We start from the raw sequence: 22,995 nt of genomic DNA on the forward strand, positions 1-22,995 counted from the left end.
AAAACCAAACATGACCCTCTATCCTGAGGCATGGGTGTGGGGCACTGATCATTAACACAGCTTCCCTACTTGACTTCAGATAATGCACAATGTTGATCTATCCCTTGTATAACTAGTGAGGCGTTTCACAAAGCTCATGCTCATTCCAGCCACTTACAAGCTTTTGTTTCAGCTCCTGATTTAAGTATTTTTATTATTGCATATCCTTTTCTTCAACAATGCTGTTCAGATTAGTCACTAGGTTGGGCGGAAGTTTCAGAGATTGATTTAGCTTTTTTCGAAAACACACACTGAACAACTTGAGACGAGTCTGCAGAGCCTGCAGATTGCTTAATTGGCTGGGTTTGGATTGAAAGAAAGACTGGAGGAGGCCGCCTCAGAGAATGTGGCAACTGATTCTTCAGGAAGCATTGCATTAATTCATCTCAGGCGATGACAGAACTGGTTTGTTCAGCTACTGTAATACTATATACAAGGTTGCCTCTCTCTTATGACCTTTGTGCTCTTTTGATTTTATTGATGTAATTATGGTCACTCTTGCTGTGAACTATCATTTTCCTCTCAAACACAATCTATCTGATTCAATTAAGACCCATCATATTTCCTAGTTTGCTCATTACTTTTCCAAGACTTCAGCATGTCTGGCCTCCTTGTTTATCTCTGTGATCTTTTGCAAGCTTCGAAAACCTACACTCGGCATCACTTAGTGACTGTATCTGTATTTAACCGATCCTCCCTTTTCAGCGATGATTACTGCGTTTAAGCTACAGCCCTTCACCTGTGTTTCCCAATTTAAAATAACAAGAAATAGGGCTGGTTCAGTCAGACGAGACTGCAGAATACACAACCTCCCCCAGGCAATGAAAGTGTGCCTCATTCACCAATAACAACAGCATTTCTTTTAGGACCTCAATCTGGAAGACGTTTGCAAGAAGCTTGACAGAGGCTTGGAAGGTACAGAGGTTGAGCCAAAGAAGGAGAAATTGGGGGGGGCCTGTTCAAAGAGGTGAGTTTCAAGGGAAGCTTTCAAAGAGGAGTTGGGGGTTGGTGGAGAAGCTTCAGCAAAGTAGGACTGAAGGTCACAAAGCAACTGCGAGGTGGGTTTGCAAAAGACTCAATGTTAGAAGCATTAGGGAGAGAGGACCAGCGGGTGGATATTGCAGGTCTCTCAGTATTTATTGAGGCTGGGAAACCATGGAGACTGTGAAAGCATAAATTAGAATTTTAAACATGAAACATTGTCACAGAGAGCAGGAGCAGTGAATAAATGCAAGAGCTGAAGTTCAGACAGAGTGGAGGTTAAAAGACCAGCAAGAGATTGTTGGAAGAAATGAGTCTGGTACTGCATTGACAAATTGACCAGCAAGGGTTTCAGTAATAGATGTGTAGAGACCAGAGAAGGTGGTAGATGCAGCCTTTCCAATAGAGATTATGTGCGGTTGGAAACACCACTGGGAGCATTCATGCTGAGCAAATGAACCAACCTCCTCAGTGACTAAAAATGAAACTAACATCTCTGTGTTGCTTCCGTATTAATTGTGTCTTGTTCAGAACAGATAAGAAAAACCTTAAGAGCCCATCTCACAGCGTAGGACAGATTGAGAAGATTGGGAAAATGGTGTGGCTTGTGACTGTCAGCCTTCTACTTCTTTCTTCACACACGCTCTGCACCAACCCGGGATTGAAAGTGAGAGTAACTCAGAAAGCCTTAGATTATGGTAAGTCTCCCTAACCCAGCCTGGTAGTCTGATCACTGTGGGTGCGCTTGTGAAAGTGCAGACAGTCTCTGAGCATTTGTGGAGTGTTTATGTTCAACTGTTACACTTGTCCATGTGTAGATTAATCTGAGTCTCAAATAGTTGAGCTTAGAAATGTTAATTGTTTTGTAAAAAATAATTCTATGGTTTTTGTTCGAATGTCAACTCTTCTTGCACTTCTTGGATTTATTGTTTGTTTTATTTGGCTGTTTTACAACAATTTTTTTTTCAAACTGTGGAGCCTTGTGACTTTATTCTTTCCATGAATGACTGGGATTTCAGATTTTAAAAAAAATAATTCACTAGTCTCAACCTACATCAGTCTTATACAATTACTAGAAAAGCAGGTCAGAAGCTAGGAAGTGTATGTAACTCATCTCCTGTCTCCCCAAAGCATGTCCATCATCTACAAGGTACAAGTCAAAATGTGATGGACTATCCCCCACTTGTCTGAATGTGTGCGGCGGCTCCAATGATCAGTCTACTCGATTGGCACTCCATCCACCATCTTCAAGATTCATTCCTTCCACCACAATGCAGTATCTACCATCTACAAGTGGACTGCAGTAAATCACCAAGACTCCTTCAACAAAGAATAAGAATAATCTTATTCTCCACAACCACCTGATGAAGGAGCAGCGCTCCCAAAACTAATGCTTTCAAATAAACCTGTTGGACTATAACCTGGTATTGTGCAATTTTTAACTTTGTCCACCCCAGTCCAACACCGGCGTCTACAAATCATAATTCCTTCAACAGTACTTTCCAACCTCCCAACTTCTAGTTCCTAGATGAACAAGAACAAAAGATGCACGGAGCACTAACACCTCCACGTTCCCCACCAAGTCACACACCATCCTGACTCAAAACCACATCGCGTTCATTGTCACTGGGTCAGAATCCTGGAACCACCTTCCTACCAGCACTATGGATTGAGTTCAAAAGTAAGGATCGTAGTTGAAAACTGTAGTGCTGGAAACGCAGGTCAGGCAGCATCCTAGGAGCAAGGAGAGTCGGTGTTTTAGGTATAAACCCTTCATCAGGAATGTGCAGGGGGAAGGGGGCTGAGACATTAATAGGAGGGTGGGGGTGAGGCTGGGGGGAAAGGAGCTAGGATGGTGATAGGTCAGAGGCGAGGAGGGAGTGGATAGGTGGGAAGGGCGATGGATAGTAGGACAGGTCAACAGGGCAGTGCCGAGATGGAGGGCTGGATCTGCGATGAGGTGGGGGAGAGGAGATTTGGAAACTAGTGAAGTCGATGTTGATGCTGTGTCGAAGGGCCGTCAACTTCACCAGTTGCTAGCATTTTCAGTGTTTACAACATAACATATGCATGTTGACTGAAATACCCAGCAACATTCAGTAACCAAGGAAGTATCACTCATAATTATTAAAAAGAAACACTCTGCTTTACATTTTACCAACAAATGTTCTGAATATTTAAAGCAGAAATGCACAGTCTATGAGAATATGGATATTGAGATCACTGTACAACATATCCGTGATTCACTGTTTATTTACTAACCAGAAATGTCATTAGAATTATAATGTGCAGCTTGAGTTCTTGTGTTAATGTTGTGCATCAAAGAGATTCAGTGATAATGTTCATCAAAACATATCTCTGCATTTTCTTTCCCCTTCAAGAGGCTATAAGCAGCTTAGCATCAAGGCAATATCTGGCAAGGCCAGTGACTATAGAGTATACAGAGTTCTCAGTGGAACAGATAGTGTGAGTTGGGTCAAGTGTAGCAGTCCATAGTAGTAACCATTAATGGAGGAGAAGTCTGGTGTGTAGCTGAATGCATGGGCTTCACAAGTCTGTCTTCCAATGTGCACTGGAAGGCTCTGGTATTGCCTAACATCTGATTTGTCACTCAGGTCGACAGGTCGGAGTCCAGGTGTTACGGCAGAAACTGAGGCAGATTCAGATTCCAGATGTCAGCGGAGAAACCCACCTGCCTGTGATTGGCCACGTCAAATATCAAGTCACAGGGTGAGTGTGTGGAATGTTCTTCAGGAAAACATACAAGGATAATTTGTTTCATATTAACCACTCCCCTCCCCCACCCCTCGCCCATTTTGAATGACCTTGAAATGGAGTTAGGTTGCATGGTTTCTCAAGTGCCAAGTGACCATGTAGGATTGGAGCTGCAAATTTCCAGCTGGAACTGTATCATCCACCACATAGAGTCACAGAGGTATACAGCACGGAAACAGGCTCTTTGGCCCAACTTGTTCATGCTGACTAGATTTGCTAAACTGAACTAGATAACTTACTCGGATGTGATTAAAAGAATCATTTCCCTAAACGTGTGCCTCACATCAGGTCCTCTGTTCATGCAACTAAGGTGCTTTCAATATAAAACAAAGTTCAACAAGAAATGAAAGAATCCCACAACATATAAAGCAGTCAGACTAGGCCCATGATACCTGTAACAGCTCTATGAAAGAACAATCCAATTAATTCCACTCCTCTTGGTCTTCACTCCATAATCCTCCCTTTAAAATACTTATCCAATTCCCTGTTGAAAGCTGCCATCGAACCTGTTCCCACTAGGAAAATGTTTGTGTCTAACTTTCATGTGTGTGAAGAGAGGAATGATATAAAATGGAACTAGCCTTTTGTAGATCTTTACTGTCTAGGTATAGCACACTGATGGCAGTGGTTCCAGAAGGCAGCTGCCCACCATCTTCTCGAGGGTGACTAGGGATGGGGAATCAATGTCTACCCAGCAAGCGATCCCCATGTCTCAAGAGTGAACCAAAACAAAAAGGAAGAAGCCATTTGGGCTATCTAGCTTACTCTTTTGTAGAAACCTACAGTCCTACCACCACAGCTTATGCCAAATAGGGAGCTGCAGGTGGTAGTGGCAATGTCTCTAGCATAGCAATCCAGAGCCCCAGGCTCCAAAGGATATGTCTTTGAATCCCACCATTGTAGGTGGTGAAATTTGGATTAAAATTTTAAAAAATGAAGAATGTTTTGAAAAAGATACGTACCTAGTAATTGTATGTGACCAGGTAACTGCTGTCAATTGTTGTAAAAATCTACCCAGTTCACTGCGCCCATACCTGGTCTGGCCTACATGTGACTCTAGACTCACACCCATGTGATTGAGTCTTAAATGGCCAATGAAAAAGCCACTGCATCAAACCACTTAGCACAAATGCAATTAGGGATGGCAACAAGTTCTGGCCTTGTCAGTGACAGTCACATCCCAGGAATGATCAAAAGAAGAAAGACAAATGACTGTAGCAGTAAATTACACAGCATCTCAAACCTGGTCCAGGCAAACCAAATCTGACTAAATACCTGTGGGGTATGCTAGGCCTCCTGGGTCATGCTGAGTGAACCATTCCATGTACTTGGCCCTCTTATTTTGTGAAGTCCATGCCCATGTCTCTAATTCTGCAACTCGATAAGATCCCTGCACTCCTTTTGCATAGCCCCAATTTCCTTTCTTCCTGACTGTCAGCTGTATCTTCAGCTGCCTAGACCCAAAACTTCACAATTCCCCATCTGTACACCCTTCTGACAGTCCACTCCCCTCTCCTCATTGATACATCTTAAAACTGCTCTCTTTTCAAACTTTTGATTGCCCATTCTCCTCATGGGATTTGGTGTCTAATTCTGTTTGATAATTACATCTGCGAAGCACATTAAAATGTTACATGTGCTACAAATTGTTGTAAATCTTGTTAATATCAGTTCTCACTTTGCCTGTTATCTGTTTACAGTTGTGTTTGGCCTGCATTCATGGTTAAACTTTAAATGGCAGACTCAGGATTAAACCGTCCTATCAATTTGCTATTTTATACAGAAACACAAGTCTGTGTGGGTTTCCTCCAGGTGCTCTGGTTTTCTCCCACAGTCCAGGGATGTGCAGGCTAGGTGGATGAGCCATGGGAAATGTAGGGTTACAGGGATAGCGGAATGGGTCTGGGTAGGATGCTCTGATACATATCGATCAGGGTCTGATAGAATAGCTGGTCCAGACTCTAGAGGCTGAATGCCTTCCTTACCTATCCTCCTGGCTTGTGGAGATCAGACTGTGGTGATCTGAAATAGTCACACGCAGATCTCTTTTGGACCTTTTCCAAACTTGTTAAAGATGTTAAAAAGTGCAAAGATGCACAAAGTTAAAAGTTCAAGAGACCAACACAAAGTGAGGGCTGATAGTCCAGTATAATATCGAGGGAGAACTATACTCTCAGAGGAGCTGTTTTTCAGATGAGACGCTAAACTAAGGCTACATGCCCACCTCAAGCAGATGTAAAAGATTACATGGCACTAAAAACGAATAGTAAGAGATTATCAGGCTGTGTTTATGAAATCCTGCAGTACATAAATTCTCTAATGTTTTTCCTACTGAAACAGGGGCCATATATCCAAAGTATTTCATCGGCTAAAAAGCATTGGGAACAGCTAGAGGTCGTGAAAGGTGCAATATAAAAGCACATCTTTTCTGTAGAAGCAGGAAAAGCCTGGTATTTTAATAGGACAGTGTTGTCATTAAGGCAGAATAATCCCCCAGTCCCTCAATTAAAATGTTATTCACCAATCTCAGTTTTCAGTCTACAGAATGTGCATGTATTTGGAAAGGCAAGGACTGATTAGGGATAGTCAACATGGCTTTGTGCGTGGGAAATCATGTCTCACAAACTTGATTGAGTATTTTGAAGAAATAACAAAGAGGATTAATGAAGGCAGAGCGGTAGATGTGATCTATATGGACTTCAGTAAGGCATTCGACAAGGTTCCCCATGGGACACTGATTAGCAAGGTTAGATCTCACGGAATACAAGGAGAACTAGCATTTGGATACAGAACTGGCTCAAAGGTAGAAGACAGAGGATGGTGGTGGAGGGTTATTTTTCAGACTGGAGGCCTGTGACCAGTGGAGTGCCACAAGGATTGGTGCTGTGTCCTCTACTTTTTGTCATTTACATAAATGATTTGGATACGAGCATAAGAGGTATAGTTAGTAAGTTTGCAGATGACACCAAAATTAGAGGTGTAGTGGACAGCGAAGAGGATTACCTCAGATTACAACAGGATCTTGATCAGATGGGCCAATGGGCTGAGAAGTAGCAGATGGAGTTTAATTCAGATAAATGTGAGGTGCTGCATTTTGGTAAAGCAAATCTTAGCAGGACTTATACACTTAATGGTAAGGTCTTAGGGAGTTTTACTGAATGAAGAGACCATGGAGTACAGGTTCGTAGCTCCTTGGAAGTGGAGCCGCAGATAGATAGGATAGTGAAGAAGGCGTTTGGTATGCTTTCTTTTATTGGTCAGAGTAGTGAGTACAGGAGTTGGGAGGTCATGTTACAGCTGTACAGGACATTGGTTAGGCCACTATTGGAATATTGCATGCAATTATGGTCTCCTTCCTATCGGAAAGATTTGAAACTTGAAAGGGTTCAGAAAAGATTTACAAGGATGTTGCCAGGGTTGGAGGATTTGAGCTTTAGGGAGAGGCTGAACAGGCTGGGGCTGTTTTCCCTGGAGCATCGGAGGCTGAGGGGTGACCTTATAGAAGTTTACAAAATTATGAGGGGCATGGATAGGGTAGATGGGCAGAATCTTTTCCCTGGGGTCGGGGAATCCAGAACTGGAGGGCATAGGTTTAGAGTGAGAGGGGAAAGTTATAAAAGAGACCTAAGGGGCAATGTTTTCACATAGAGGTATGGAATGAGCTGCCAGAGGAAGTGGTGGAGGCTGGTACAATTGCAACATTTAAAAGGCATTTGGATGGGTATATGAATAGGAAGGGTTTGGAGGGACATGGGCCGGGTACTGGCAGATGGGACTAGATTGGGTTCAGATATCTGGTCGGCATGGACCGAAGGGTCTGTTACCTTGCTGTATGACAATATGACACCTTGAAATAATTGCTATACTAACTATAATTCATTGTGAACCTTAAAGCTGTGTTCTATTGTATAGTTTCTTCCACTGTTCACCCTGCATAATTGTTCCCATGGACTTCATAGATTCTAGATTTGATAATCATAGAATAGAATCCCTACAGTGTGGAAGTAGGTCATTCAGCCCAATGAGTCCACACCAACCCTTCAAAGACCATCTCATCCAGACCCAATCTTCTACCCTATCCCTGTAACCCTACATTTCCCATGGCTAATCCACCTAACCTGCACATCTTTGGAGTGTGGGCGGAAACTGGTGCACCTGGAGAAAACCCATGCAGACACAGGGAAGATGTGCAAACTCCACACCAACGGTCACCTGAGGTGGAATCAAATCTGGATCCCTGGTGCTGTGTGGCAGCAGTGCTATCCACTGGGCCACTGTGCTGCTCTTAGAAGCCCAGTGGAAGTTAACAAAGTTAACACTGTTTTTCAAGAAAGAAGAGAAGGAGAAAATAAGAAACTACTGGTTAAAGTTGACATTACATTATCATTGTGAAAATACTCAAATCAATCATTAAGGAAGCCAATACAATTTAAAAAACATAGTACGTTCAGATAAAATCAACATGAATTTGCAAAAAAGGGAAATTGTTGACAAATCTATTGGAGATTTTTTGAAGATATAGCTAATAGCATGGTTAAAGCAAAACCAATAGATGTAATGTGGATGGGACAGTGGCTCAGTGGTTAGCAGTGCTGCCTTACAGCACCAGGAACTTGGGTTCGCTTCCAGCTTCAGGCTACTGTCTGTGTCAGAGTTTGCGTATTCTCCCCATGTCTGTGTGGGTTTCCTCCCAAATTCCATAGATGTGCAGGTTAGGGAATTGGCCATGCTAAATTGCCCATCGTGTTCAGGGATGTGTAGATTAGGTGCATTAATCAGGGCTAAATGTAGAGTAATAGGTTAGGGGAATGGGTCTGGGAGGGTGACTCTTCGGAGGGTCAGTATGCACTTGTTGGGCTAAATGGCCTGTTTATACACTATAGGGATTCTATGAAGTGCTTTGATGTCCAAAATGCAATCAATAAAGTGCCACACAAAAGATTATTATGCAAGCTGTGACTAGTAAGTGGCCACAGGATCAGTTCTGGACTCTTAGCTATGTGCATAGTATTTAATGGCATAAATGACAAGACAGAGAATACTGCATCGAAATTGCTGATGATGCAAATTGAGGTGGGAATGTCAACTGTGAGGAGAACACAAAGCAATTCCTGAGAGAAATGAAGAGTTTAAATGAGCTGCCTACAAGGTAGCAGATGGAATATAGTATGGGATGTGAGAGGTTAGTGACCAGAATATGAGGAAGTGAAGAGTGGGTCTGAGAGCATTTCACAATTTAAATAAAGACAATTAGGACGGTATGAAAGTACAGCTAGCAAATATGACTGGGATAAAAGATAGTTCATTGGGATACAGTGAGACATATTTAAGGACACATAGAATATATACTTTCCAAAGAGTAAGAAAAATTCCAAGGGATCCATCTTATCTGTTAAAGACAGTATCAAACATAAAGCAGGAGTATATACAAGTGCAAACAGGTAGCAGGGCAGAAGGTTGGGAGGAAGGTATAGAGAAGACATCAGAGATAGGTTCTTTATGCAGAGTTTAGATTAGAATCCCTACAGGAATCAGGTCTTTCGGCCCAACAAGTCCACACCGACCCTCTGAAGGGTAACCCACCCAGACCCATTCCCCTCTGACTAATGCATCTAACACTATGGGCAATTTAGCACTGACAATTCACCTGGCCTGCAAATCTTTGGATTGTGGGAGGAAACTGGAGCACTCGGTAGGAATCCCACGCAGATACGGGGAGAATGTACAAACTCCACACAGATAGTTACCCAAGGCTAGAATCGAACCTGAGTCCATAGTGCTGTGAGCCAGCAGTGCTAACCACTGAGCCACCGTGCTGCCCATGGTGTGTATACATGGAATGCATTGCCAGCGGTGGTGGTGGAAGTAGAGTCATTAGGGACATGAACATGGACAGCAGTGAATTGAGGGGTGCATAGGTTAGGTTATTTTGTTTTACATTATGAATAATCCTCACCACAACATCATGGGCCAAGGACCTGTTCTGTGCTCTACCTTTCTATGTTCTATGTTCTAAAACAAAAACAACAGCAAATAATGATCAAAACATTACTAAAGGGGGGCAAGGTAAGAGTACAAGATAAAGCTAATGAGAAATATCAAGCCAGGTAGTAAGCATTTCTGCAAATATTTAGAAAAGAAAAGAGTTGACAGTGAGTGCTGGTTCTATAGAAAGTCTGATTGGAGAATTCACAATGGAAAGTAAGGAAATAGCAGAAGAATTGAAAAGGTATTTTGTATTAGTCTTCACGATAGAGGAGGAAAGTAATATTGCAGAAGCTTTGATAAATCAGGAAGTGGAAATGAAGGAGGAATTGAGGAAAATCACAATCTCTCGAAACGAGGAACTGGGTAAAATGTTAGAACTGCCTGCAAACAAGTGCTTGGGTCCTGATGGACATTTGATTTTCTAAACCTGCTTTGATTTGGGGACTGACACATTAGATCAGAAGATTGCAAATGTAATTCTTTTATTCAAAAAGGAAATGAGGCTGGAAGCTAGAACCAAACAGGCCAGTAAGTTTAACATCTGTCATAGAGAGAATGTCAAAGACTATTATTAAACATGTTGTTGCAGAACAATTAGAAAAGTTCTAATTATTCAGTAAGAGCCAGCATGTTTTTGTGAAAGATGTTTGAACGATCTGTTGGAGGTCTCTGAGGAGGTCATGGATGCTGTGAATAATGGAAAACTCGTGGATATCTGATACTTAGACTATCAGAAGTCATTTGATAGAATGCCACATCTAAAGTGTTTGCAGAAGAGAAGGCTTAAGGTGCAGAGAGTAGCCTATTATATGAATTGAAGATTGGTTATCCAACAGGAAGCAGAGATTAGGCATCAATGAGTCTTTTCTCATTTGGCAATTGGCAATGAGTGGGGTGCTACAGGAATTGGTGCTAGGATCTCAACTCTTTATAAGTTCTACACAAAGGAACAATAGGTAGAGGCACCAAATCTGTTAATGACTCAACGATCAGTGAGAAATTAAGTTATGAACAGAACATAAGGAGACTTCAAAAATATATATATTGGTTAAAAGAAAAATATTGTAGATGCTGAAACAAACCCAAAGAACAATTGGCAGCATCTGTGGGCAGACAAACTATTAATATTTTGATATGACTCTTCTTCAGATAAATTAAGTGAATGTGCAAAGATGTGAGAAATGTGAAAATGTCCACATTGATTGGAAGAATTAAAAAAAGGCATATTATCTTAAAGATGGGATGCAGAGGAATCTAAGTGCCCTCGTCCATGAATCAAAAAGGTTCATTGGCAGGTACAGCAAATAACTAAGTAAGGTAATAAAATGTTATCATTTATCTCAAGAGGAACTTAATACGTAGAAAAGTAAGAAGGTTATGTTTCAGTCACACAGACCATATCCAGAGTACTGTGTCCAGTATTGGGCACCTTATTTAAGGAAGGTCTGCATGTCGGAGGCATTTCAGAGACGTGTACCAGACCTATACGTGGAATGCTTGTGCTGCCTTATAATGAAAGGTTAGACAGGCTAAGCTTGCAAACGCTGGAGTTAGGAAATGTATGAGGTGACTTGATTGAAACGTTTAAGATCCTGAGAGACCTTGATAGGTGAATATTTTTAAGGCAGAGATGGATCGATTTTTGTAAAACAAAAGAGGGGGGGGTGCAACTATGTTGCACGGTAGTGTTGGCCTAAAGGGTTGAATAACCTACTTCTCCCTGTTCATATGTTCATAAGTTAATTAATCTGATCATAGGAATAGAAGAGCAGGATAAGTCTTAAAAGGCATGCAGTTTGTCTGGATCACGTACACACAATGAATAGAGAAAGTTAACTTCCAGGTGCAGTGCAACTTCAGAAAAGAAAGGAAACATTGACCTTTAATGCAGGAAGATTTGAAGGAAGCCTTGCTACAAATGAACAGGAAGTTGTGAGACGGCACCTTGAAAACTGCGTGCAGTTTTTGTTTCCACACTTAAAGAACAGTAAACCTGCACTGAAGCAGTACACAAGGGTTCACCACATCAGTACTGTGGATGCAAGAGAGTCCAACCAGGGCTCCTTCAGAAATGCAGAACCATACTTCCATTCTAACATCTGTACTATCAGAGGAAGACAAATCACAGCCTCTCTCCACAGCTGTCATCTGAAATATTCTTTAGTTTAAACATTCTGGCAGCCTTTTTGACAGCTGCTGTCAAATACTAAGTATGATGTTAGGGTGCCAGGAGGGTAGGAATGCCAAATGGGTCGAGGGTGCAGTACCAAGTACATAGGATGCCAGCTGGATGGGGATTAAGGTATCAGGGAGTTGAGTGCCAGGTGTGAGTTGACAAGGTGCCCAGTGGGTGTTCTGCCATGGTGCAAGGTGGCAAGGACCAAGGTATCTGATGCAGTAGTTACAGTAGGTCAGGGTGGGTGGGGTGATCAGGATAGGGATGTGGGGGTGGATGCTGGGTATGAGAGGTTGAGTAGTAGGGTCCGATGGTGGGGGCATGTTCCAGGTTAGGCATCAGGGAGGGAAGGCTGAGTGCAGAGGGACAGAAGGGGGTCAGATCTGGCAGCTGAGGAAGTTGGGGGAGGAGGGTATCAGATATCGGACGCAGAGCAGGAAGGGGGTCAGGCATGATTTGTGGGGAAGGTGGGCAGAATTGGGAAGGAGACACGGTGTCTCAAGAGGGGGCAAAGGTGTCAGGTCCCAGAGATGTCCAGTCTGGGGGTGTGTGTAGACTGGGAAAAGTGTTGGTTGGGGTGTGTGATATATGTAGCACAGAACTATCAGAGGAAGACAAATGACAGCCTCTTTTCACAGTTGTCAGCTGAAATATTCTTCAGTTTAAAGGTGAGCTAAATATTTGTTCTGTTAAATAGCCCATCAGGACTGTATATTTTATAATGTTACTTGTTTCTAGGAACTATTTTACTTAATTTAGTTGGAACCCTCCAAATTTTCTGATTTTAATGGAGACTTTTGGAAGGTTCCAAAATAGAGGAAATGTCAGCGGAAAATTCAATTTCCTGGTTAATTTCTTTACACAGTGCTATGATGAGGATTCCACAAGATCCCCATGTGCAGCTCCCATCCACAATGGAATAATGGCTCTGGCCAATGGTAAATCCAGGCCAAAGCTTCACTTTCCAGGAACAAGAAGAGCAGAAGCAGACACCAGCGATGTAATGGTCTGATTGGCTGATGTGGGGCCAGAGCAGCTAAGAACATTTAGGGTCTTTGTGGTACAGTGATAGTGTCCCTATCCCTGCGCAACGTGTAATAAAAAGAAACATCAGAGGACCCCCAGTCTGCAAAGAGAGAGTGTCAGAACATCTCTCCCTGTTTTTTCTGTCTGGTGTTGAGGGATCAGAAAGTCTCTTGTAACAGCTAGCTGTCTCCTTCTCACCTTCTCTGCAATCATAGAATCCCTACAGTGTGGAAGCAGGCCATTCAGCCCATAATGACCCTGCAAAGAGGATCACACCTACACCCATCCCACCTGCACATCCCTGAGCTCTACGGACAATTTTGCATCTTTGGATTGTGGAAGGAAGCCAGAGCAAACCCATGCAGAGACAGGGAGAATGTACAAACAGACAGTCACCTGAAGATGGAATTGAACTGGCTCCCTGACACTGCGAGACAACAGTGCTAACCACTGAGCCACCATACCATATATCAAGGGTGGAATAAATCACTTTTAACAACAAATTCTCAACCAGTGAATAAAAGAGAACATCAGTGTGCAAGCAACCTTGTGACAACTGCAAACAAAAAGAAAGGAATTAATGGAAAAGGTAGAAAGGAACTGGTCGAATCCTACAGTCCAGACTGTGTTATCGAACTGTTTCCATTTTTTTACCACCATTGACACCATTAAGATACCTGTCTTATCTATCTCAGTGTGTCTGTTTTTGAAGGTGGAATTTAAAAAGAGTAAAGTTAAAGTTGTAGAGTTATGAGTTAGCATTTCATTTTTTCCAAGTGCTGTTGATTAAAGACAACTTGTTTGTAGTAAACAGTGAGCTTTTCGTTCAATACAAACAACTTGTGAGTGAATTATTTTAACCTGAGTTTATTAGTCAGGCAAATTGCTATTGGATAATTTGACTAAACCTTTTCATGCTAGTGAAATATTGGGATTGATTTCCAATGCACTACCCCAGTGAGTTGTGACAATGAGCTGAAACTGGTTAATGTTTCGAAGAATGGAGTATGATGTGATTGAAATATACTGTACAAGGCTCTGAGGGGCTTGACAGGGCAGACAATGGGAGGCTGTTTCCCCTCACTGGGAAATCTCAAGCCTGGAAGTATTAGGGTGAAGGGCCAGTCATTTAGGACTGAGATAAGGAGAAATTATTTATCTCAGAAGTTTGTACGTCTCTGGCATTCTTTATCCCAGAGATTTGTGTATGTTCCATCACCTAATATATTTAATGTTGGGATAACCAGACTTTTGGTTTCTCAGGGAATATGGGATATGAACAGCTGTCAGGGAAGTGGAGTGGGGTATCAGCTGTGATCATAGTGAATGGTTGGAGAAGACTCAGAGTGCCGTGTAGTCTACACCTCCTCCTATTTCCTATGTTTGTGTGTTCACTCACCCCGATCTGTATCGGAAAAACAAAACTATACAGTAAAGTATATGAGGACATTTATACTATTTCTGCATTAGGGAAAATACTGTGTATTAAGTGTTGATGTTCAGCCTAATCCTGCCATGGAGTATTTCCTGAGAAGGAACAGAATTTGGTGGGAACTTGTGGCATTGACCAAATTAGGATGTGTTTTACTGCTCAAGTGTGCTTACTTTTCAGAGCATATCTCTGGAAGTAACTTATAAAAGATTTGTATTTCATGTTATTTATATTACTTTATCCAGTGCCTGTCCACAGCTGAGATGAGAATAAGACAATAACCTATTGTTTAAATGTCTTTTACAGAATGCACATCAATGACTTCGGCCTGCCTCAGTCTGCAATTGGATTCTATGCTGGCACTGGCATTAAACTTTCCATCAGTAATGCCTATATTCACATAAATGGAAACTGGAGAGTGAAGTATCTTTTTATGTGAGTGTTTCCTCTTGGTTTTTCTCTATCCCTTTCCTTCTTCTCCCTCCTGAAAAGTCTGAATTGTTCCATGGTGCAGTCAGCCCTTTGGTACCTCATCCGAAAGCTCCCCGTTTTTCATTGGGCCTGAGCCCTGAGCATTGGACATTGATCAGGAGTGAAACCCTCTGGGGCACACAAGAGCCCAGATTTAATCATCCTCAGACTGCCCAGCTCCCACCACTTAACCCAGGGCTGACCGGGATTTTGGACTTTTCCAGTGTGTAATGTTCAGAACTATATTAGAAAGTACAGTTACAAAGTGTGGGCTGGCTCTTGGTTTTGTGGCAATACTTGTAAAATAATGTAGCCTATTTTACATCCCTCATGTGTAAACCTTCAGTCTTATTGTGCCTACCCTCCCCAAACTGATTTAAAAATGAATATAGTGCATTAATATGAATACAAATTCTGAATTTATAATTGCAGATTTATTTTACACGGAAAAGGAGAATATAATAATCCTGATTGTACATTCTTATTGTTCTATATTTTTCACAGGAATGTATGATGTATCAGAAGGAATACACATTATAATACACAGCTCACATAATGTTAGACAGTGCTCCCACAAGTTCCAAGACAATTTCACAGACAATTTTCACAACCAATGATCATTACGATAGAGCCGGTTCGATTAAGTTATATTCTTTGATATTATTTGTTGACTCACAGCTTTGGAATCACCATGAAGGTGTATAAATTTGTATAACTATCACATATACAGAATAAGGAATATAATGTTCAAAGAAACTGCAATGTGGAAATCTGTATGTAGCTCAGATATTAGATTTTGACATTTCTTTTCCATTATTTATATAAATGATTTGGATGTGAACATAGGAGGTACAATTAGTAATTTGCAGATGACACCAAAATTGGAGATGTAGTGGACAGCGAAGAAGGTTACCTCAGAGTACAATGTGATCTTGATCAGATGAGCTAATTGGCTGAGGAGTGGCAGACGGAGTTTAATTTAGATAAATGTGAGGTGCTGCGTTTTTGGAAAAGTAAATCAGAGCAGGACTTATACACTTAATGGTAAGGTCCGAGGGAGTGTTGCTGAACAACGAGACCTTAGAGTGCAGGTTCATAACTTCTTGAAAGAAGGCATTTGTTATGCTTTCCTTTATTGATCAGAGCATTGAGTATAGAAGTTGGGAGGTCATGTTGTGGTTGTACAGGACATTGGTTAGGCCACTTTTGTGTGCAATTCTGGTCTTCCTCCTGTAGGGAGGATGTTGTGAAATTTGAATGGGTTCAGAAAAGATTTAAAAGGATGTTGGCATGGTTGGAGAATTTGAGCTACAGGGAGAGGCTGAATAGGCTGGGGCAGTTTTCCCTGGAGCATCAGAGGTTGAGGGCTGACCTTAAAGGCTTATAAAATCATGAGAGGCATGGATAGGGTAAATATGCAAAGTCTTTTCCCTACGATGGGGGAACTAGAGGCCATAGATTTAGGGTGAAGAGCAAAATTTAAAAAGGGATGTAAGGGGCGACTTTTTCATGCAGAGAGTGTTGCATGTATGGAATGAGCTGCCAGAGGAAGTAGTGGAGGCTGGTACAATTACAACATTTAAAAGGCATCTGGATAGGTATATGAATAGGAAGGGTTTGAAAGGATATGGGCCAAGTCCTGGCAAATGGGACTAGATTAGTTTAGGATATCTGGTTGGTATAGATAAGTTGGACCAAAATATCTGTTTCCGTGCTGCATCTCTCTATGACTCTCTGACTCTATATTGAAGCCTATTTGTTTATCAGTTTGATGAATTTGTTGTTTTGCTCCTTCACTCAGCTCCTCACTACCTGCCTACGCCCCCAATCCCCTTACCACTCTCCCCAAACTGTTAACCATTTAAGGTTTTTTAGAGTTTTTAGGTATAAAACTCTTTTATTTAAAATACATAAGGTCCGAATTCACAATTTATAACAATAAGGTCCTCAGTTGTGCCTGGCAAAATGAGGTAAAACAACCAACATTTATGAATCAAGTCGAATTTATTAAGCAAGTTATTATTGATCTTTTTAATAGCAATAAAGACAACATGGATTTTTTTTTCATTTAATCTATTTTTCTAATCAACCCATTCAGAGATCAGGCTTTGTTGAATATTGCTGACCCATATGATGCCTTTCCTCTCCTGTCTTTGAAATATTACATTTAACTGCGTCACTGAAGAATAATGCTACAGAAGCTATACTAACTCCTAGCAAAGACATTGAGCTTTCTACTCTTGTCCCTAATTCCATATCTCTTGGAAATAATCCAAATTAACCTTTTCCAATAGCTTAAGGTAAGGGTGATCTGGGGTCCCCACACCTCTGTAACTTCAGTCGGCTAGGCGGCACGGTGGCACAGTGGTTAGCACTGCTGCCTCACAGTGCCAGAGACCCGGGTTCAATTCCCACCTCAGGCGACTGTCTGTGTGGAGTTTGCACATTCTCCATGTGTCTGCGTGGGTTTGCTCTGGTTTCCTCCCACAGTCCAAAGATATGCAGGTTAGGTGAATTGGCCATGCTAAATTGCCCCTAGTGTTAGGTGAAAAGGGATAAATATAGGGGTATGGGCGGGTTGCGCTTCGGCAGGTCGCGCTTCGGCAGGTCGGTGTGGATTTGTTGGGCCGAAGGGCCTGTTTCCTCACTGTAAGTAATCTAAAAACAAATGACCATCTATGTTTCTTTGTGGTCACAGAAATTACATTCAATTGAGTGAAACACATCCTTATAGATACAGTGTTGAAGTACAAACAATGCTGCCTTCTCTTATCGATATAACGAACGAAACAATTCAACTCAACAATACTAAGGTAATGTCAGGAAAGAAGTGTCTATTTGTAAAATATTGGTGTTCTGTTCAACAGATCTAGTTAATAAACCAAGGCACTTCAGAAACTAAAACGAATTGAAAGGGTATGGTGGTGTTGTTTAAGATAAAGTTTCATGCTCAGTTTGGGCTGCTGCACTTAAACCTTTTGCTTGTCTCTTTAAACAGGTCTCTAATTGCACAAATTTTAAGTACAACTACTTGAAGCCAAACTTTTCAGCACCTCTGTATGATCTTTAGATCATCAACATCCAGTTTCATGCAAGCAGCTTGTTAATTGTCAATTGTCTCATCACAGAAAGTCTAAGGCAAGCCGTTTAAGAAGATAGCTAAGATAATTTCTTAAAATGTTCCTTCAAACCAATATGAAAGCTGACAAATTCATAATTTTATCAAAATCTCACATTTGCATCAGCCCTGCCCTCAACTTTTATTTTAATTCCAATCAACTTAAGAGACATAAGCCTGACTAGTCCCTATCATTTGTTTTTTTTTAAATTTGATTTGATTTATTATTGTCACATATAGCTGAGTACAGTGAAGAGTTTTGTTTTGCATGCAGTACAGGCACATCATACCACACAAAGTGCATTAGGGTATTAGACCAGAGTGAGGAATACAATGATACGGCTGGAGAGAAGGTGAAATTTGAGAAGTTCATTCAGAAGTCTAATAACAGTGGGGAAGAACTGTACTTGAATCTGTTGGTCCGTGTGATTAAGCTTTTGTATCTTCTGCCCAACAGAAGAGGTTGGAAGAGATTATTACCAGGTGGGAAAGTCTTTACTTCTGTTGGCTGTCTTTCCAAGGGAGTGAGAAATGCAGATAGAGTCAATGGTTGGAAGGTTAGTTTGCATGATAGACTGGGCTGTGTTCACAGTTTTTTATGGTCCTGGGCAGAGCAGTTGCCATATCAAGCTGTGATATATCCAGGTAGAATGTTTTCTATGGTACATCTATAAAAATTGGTAAGAGTCTTCATAGACATGCCAAATGTCCCTGTCCTCCTGAGGAATTAGAGGCATTGTTGTGCTTTCTTTACCTTTGCATTAATGTGTGTGAATCAGGGCAGATTGTTAGTGATAGTCATTCTTAGGAACTTGACCCTCTTGACCATCTCCACCTCAGCTCCATTGATGTAGACAGAGGTGTTGTTAACACAGTGCCATGTATTAGGTGTTAGTTTTACATTGCTTCTTATGATTTTCTTTTCTTGGCTCTGGCAGCAACACAGCCGGCATTCAAAAGGAAATAAACTCAAAACAAAAGGGTGGGAACAATGGGAGGAATTTAATCACCATAAAAACATCTCAAAGGTATTTGTAAGCTTCTATATTGGTTTGAAGGAACATTTCAAGAATTTGTCTTTGTTATCTTTCTTAGTTTAGAGTTTCTGTGGTGAGATAATTAACAAGTAAAGCAGCTGTATGGTTATTGATGACCTAAAGATCATTCAAAGGTAATGAAAAATCTGGCTTCAGGCAATTGTATCTATTTTAATTGAACTTTGAACAATTAGAGATCTGCTTAAAGAAATAAGCAAAAGGTAATTGAATGCAGCAGCTCAAACTGAGCATGAAACTTTATTTTAAACAAGAACCATATACTGTATTTTACATTGATTTTGATTTGATTTATTGTGACATGTACCTAAGTACAGTGAAAAGTTTTGCAAGCGGTATAGGCAGATCATTGTAAGCAGGAACATACGGATCATAAGGTGAAGTAGGCATTCAGATTACACCACACAGGATACACGTGAGACAAGGACAGCATTATTTGAAGTTAAAGTCCATTCATCAGTCTAATAACGGCAGGGAAGAAGCTGTTCTTGAACCTGTTGGTGCGTGTGTTCAAGCTTCAGTATCTTATGCCCGTTCGGAAGAGGTTGTACGAAAGCATTACTGGAGTGTGATGGGTGTTTAATGATGTTGGCAGTCTTTCTGCTACAATGGGAAGTGTAAATGGCGTCTGTGGATGGGAGATTGGCTTCTGTGATGGTCTGGGCTATGCACACAACCTTCTGTAGTTTCTTACGGTCCTGAGCAGAGCAGTTGCCGTACGAGGTTGTTATGCACCTGGACAGTATGCTTTCTATGGTGCATCTGTAAAAGTTGGTGAGGGTTCGCGATTTTTGAGATTTGTAGCTCAGGTTGATGATGAGTATCTAAGTATGTTGTCCTCCTTTCTTTTTGAAGTCAATGATCAGTCTATAGTTTGCTGACATTGAGAGAGAGATTATTCCCTTTGCACCATGTCACCAAGCCCTCTATCTCCTTCCTGTATTCTGACTCATCATTGTTTCATATCTGTCCAACTGAGGTGGTGTCATCAGCAAACTTATAGATGGTGTTCGTTCTGAATTTGGCAATACAGCCGAGGGTGCAGTAGGGGCTGAGGATGCACCCTTGGGGAGGCTCCAGTATTGAGAGTTATCATGGAGGAGGTGCAGTTGTCTATCTACACTGACTATGGTCTATGGTTCAGGAAGCTGAGGATCCATTTGCAGAGGGTGGAACAGAGATCGAGGTCACAGAGTTTTGAGATCAGTCTGAAGGGAATACTGTAATGCTGTTGAAGGCAGAACTGCAGCTGATAAACAAGGAGTCTGATGTAGGTGCCCTTGTTGTTCAGATGTTCCAGGGATGAGTGCAGGGCTAGGGAAAAGACATCCACTGTGGACCTGTTACAACAGTAGGCAAATTGTAGGAGATCGAGAACAGGCTGGGAGACTGAAGTTGATGTGGGCCATGACCAGCCTCTCAAAACACTTCATGATCATTGAGATCAGAGCTACTGGGCAGTAGTCATTAAGGCACATTGCATGTGATTTTAGTTCCCTAAGTGCCTTGGTTTATTAATTAGATATGTTGAACAAAACACTTATATTTAAAAATAAATTTTTTTTTCAGCATGTAGTCAGCTCACCTGAAATAACTTCACAGAGGCCAGTATCAGTCACCCAGTCACTCAGTCACCCAGTCACCCAGTCACCCAGTCACCCAGTCACCCAGTCACCCAGTCACCCAGTCACCCTTGGTTTACACACAATCTGTCCTTGAATTCAGTATTGCCTCATTCAGAGTCAGCTATCACAGTATCAGGATCTCCCCATTTTATATATCAGCCAGGGCTCAATGATTGGACCAGATTAACTGCTCCAATCAGGGAACTCATATTCTATGAGATTCACCTGGCTGACCTTGTTACAATCATTACACCAACCTCCTCTGCTTTAACAGAAACAGGAGCTGGGCCAGACCTCCACACGCTCTGAGGCTGAGGACGACAGTTTAAGTATTTTAATGAGGCAAGCAGCCTCTTGCAGTCATCTGATGTTCAGGTTGAACCCCTAGAGATCCCAGGCCTTAGGGTAACCCAACAAGATCAGGTTAAGTGCCTATCCAGCACTGCTTGTGGGCCGGGAGTGTTGTTCCTCTCTGTCCTCTCAGGTCCATCCCCTTCCGATGTTGGTCATCACTGCTCCTGAAGTGTGGCTGTGCCTTTTCAATGTTGTAATTGTACCCACCTCCTGACAGCACCCTCTGTGTGAAAACATTGCCCCTTAGATTCTTTTTAAATCTGTCCCCTCTTCCCTTAAACCTATGCCCTCTAATTTGGACTCCCTTACCCCAGGGAAAAGACCTTGTCTATTCATCCTATCCATGACCCTCATGATTTTATAAACCTCTATAAGGTCACCCCTCAGCCTCCAATGCTCCAGGGAAAATAGCCCCAGCTCCTCCCTATAGCTCAAACTCTGAGAAGAGCAACAATCCTGGCTCACAAGCAGTGCTGGGTATGGGCATATGAATATGCAAAGTTTACAGGGATATAGGCCAAATGCTGGCAAATAGGACTAAGATTAATTTAGGATATCTGGTCAGCATGGATGAGTTGGACTGATGGGTCTGTTTCCATGCTGTACATCTCTGTGACTCTATGATAAATGCAAATTAGACTGCTTGAAGAAAATAACTTGGTTGGGATTGTATATATGAGTAATTTGAGTCTTTACTTATGGTGACAGTATGATGCTTGAGAGTGTTACAACACAAAGGTCAAGCCTCTCTGTTAATTAAAACCGAACACCCAGAAAAGCTTGTCTCACCTTAAAATGTGAGGGAGTGACAGAGAACTCCTAAGTTCCACTGTTAGAAGAAAATAAAAATTTATTTTCCTAACTCTAATAGTGAACACTAAACAAAAACTATGCACAAATCCAAGTCCGCCTTTTTCTTAACTACTTACTATCTGATTGTCTCAGCCTGCTCCTGCCCCACAGAACTCATCTCTGCATACCTCGACACGGTCCTGACCCCTTAGTCCAAGAACTCCCCACTTATGTTCGGGACACCACCCGTGCCCTCCACCTGCTCCATGATTTTCGCTTCCCCGGTCCCCAATGCCTTATCTTCACCATGGATATCCAGTCCCTGTACACCTCCATCCCCCAGCACGAAGGACTCAAAGCCTTCCGCTTCTTCCTTTCCCGCCGTACCAACCAGTACCCTTCCACTGACACCCTCCTTCGACTGACTGAACTGGTCCTCACCCTGAACAACTTCTCTTTCCAATCCTCCCACTTCCTCCAAACCAAAGGAGTAGCCATGGGCACCCGCATGGGCCCCAGCTATGCCTGTCTCTTCGTAGGATATGTGGAACAGTCCATTTTCCGCAGCTACACTGGCACCACCCCCCACCTTTTCCTCCGCTACATCGATGACTGTATCGGCACTGCCTTGTGCTCCCACGAGGAGGTTGAACAGTTCATCCACTTTACCAACACCTTCCACCCCGACCTCAAATTTACCTGGACTGTCTCAGACTCCTCCCTCCCCTTCCTAGACCTTTCCATTTCTATCTCGGGCGACCAAATCAACACGGACATTTACTACAAACCGACCGACTCCCACAGCTACCTAGACTACACCTCCTCCCACCCTGCCCCATGTAAAAACGCCATCCCATACTCCCAATTCCTTTGTCTCCGCTGCATCTGCTCCCAGGAGGACCAGTTCCAATACCATACAACCCAAATGGCCTCCTTCTTCAAACACCGCAATTTCCCCCAGACGTGATCGACGATGCCCTCCACCACATCTCCTCCACTTCCCACTCCTCCGCCCTTGAGCCCCGCCCCTCCAACCGCCACCAGGACAGAACCCCACTGGTCCTCACCTACCACCCTACCAACCTCCACATACATCGTATCATCCGTTGTCATTTCCGCCACCTCCAAACGGACCCCACCACCAGAGATATATTTCCCTCCCC

At 42.2% G+C, this 22,995-nt stretch overlaps 1 protein-coding gene across 6 annotated transcripts in view; it reads left to right on the forward strand.

Moving 5' to 3' along the window:
• The first annotated feature begins 270 nt into the window (after positions 1-270).
• Positions 271-22,995, forward strand: part of LOC132822696 (bactericidal permeability-increasing protein-like) — a 60,011-nt gene continuing 37,286 nt past the window's right edge. The window contains exons 1-5 of one of the 6 annotated variants that reach the window (XM_060835950.1): positions 271-444; positions 906-1,006; positions 1,552-1,718; positions 3,636-3,750; positions 14,724-14,852. In XM_060835950.1, coding sequence (XP_060691933.1) covers positions 433-444; positions 906-1,006; positions 1,552-1,718; positions 3,636-3,750; positions 14,724-14,852 — 524 coding nt within the window. In that variant the 5' untranslated portion in view covers positions 271-432. Of the gene's footprint in view, positions 445-853; positions 1,007-1,551; positions 1,719-3,635; positions 3,751-14,723; positions 14,853-22,995 lie in introns of those variants that run through there. The other 5 variants (XM_060835951.1, XM_060835954.1, XM_060835955.1 and 2 more) reach the window with 5 other exon arrangements.

Source organism: Hemiscyllium ocellatum, chromosome 15 (genome assembly GCF_020745735.1).
Source record: "Hemiscyllium ocellatum isolate sHemOce1 chromosome 15, sHemOce1.pat.X.cur, whole genome shotgun sequence".
NCBI classification, from domain to species: Eukaryota; Metazoa; Chordata; class Chondrichthyes; order Orectolobiformes; family Hemiscylliidae; genus Hemiscyllium; species Hemiscyllium ocellatum.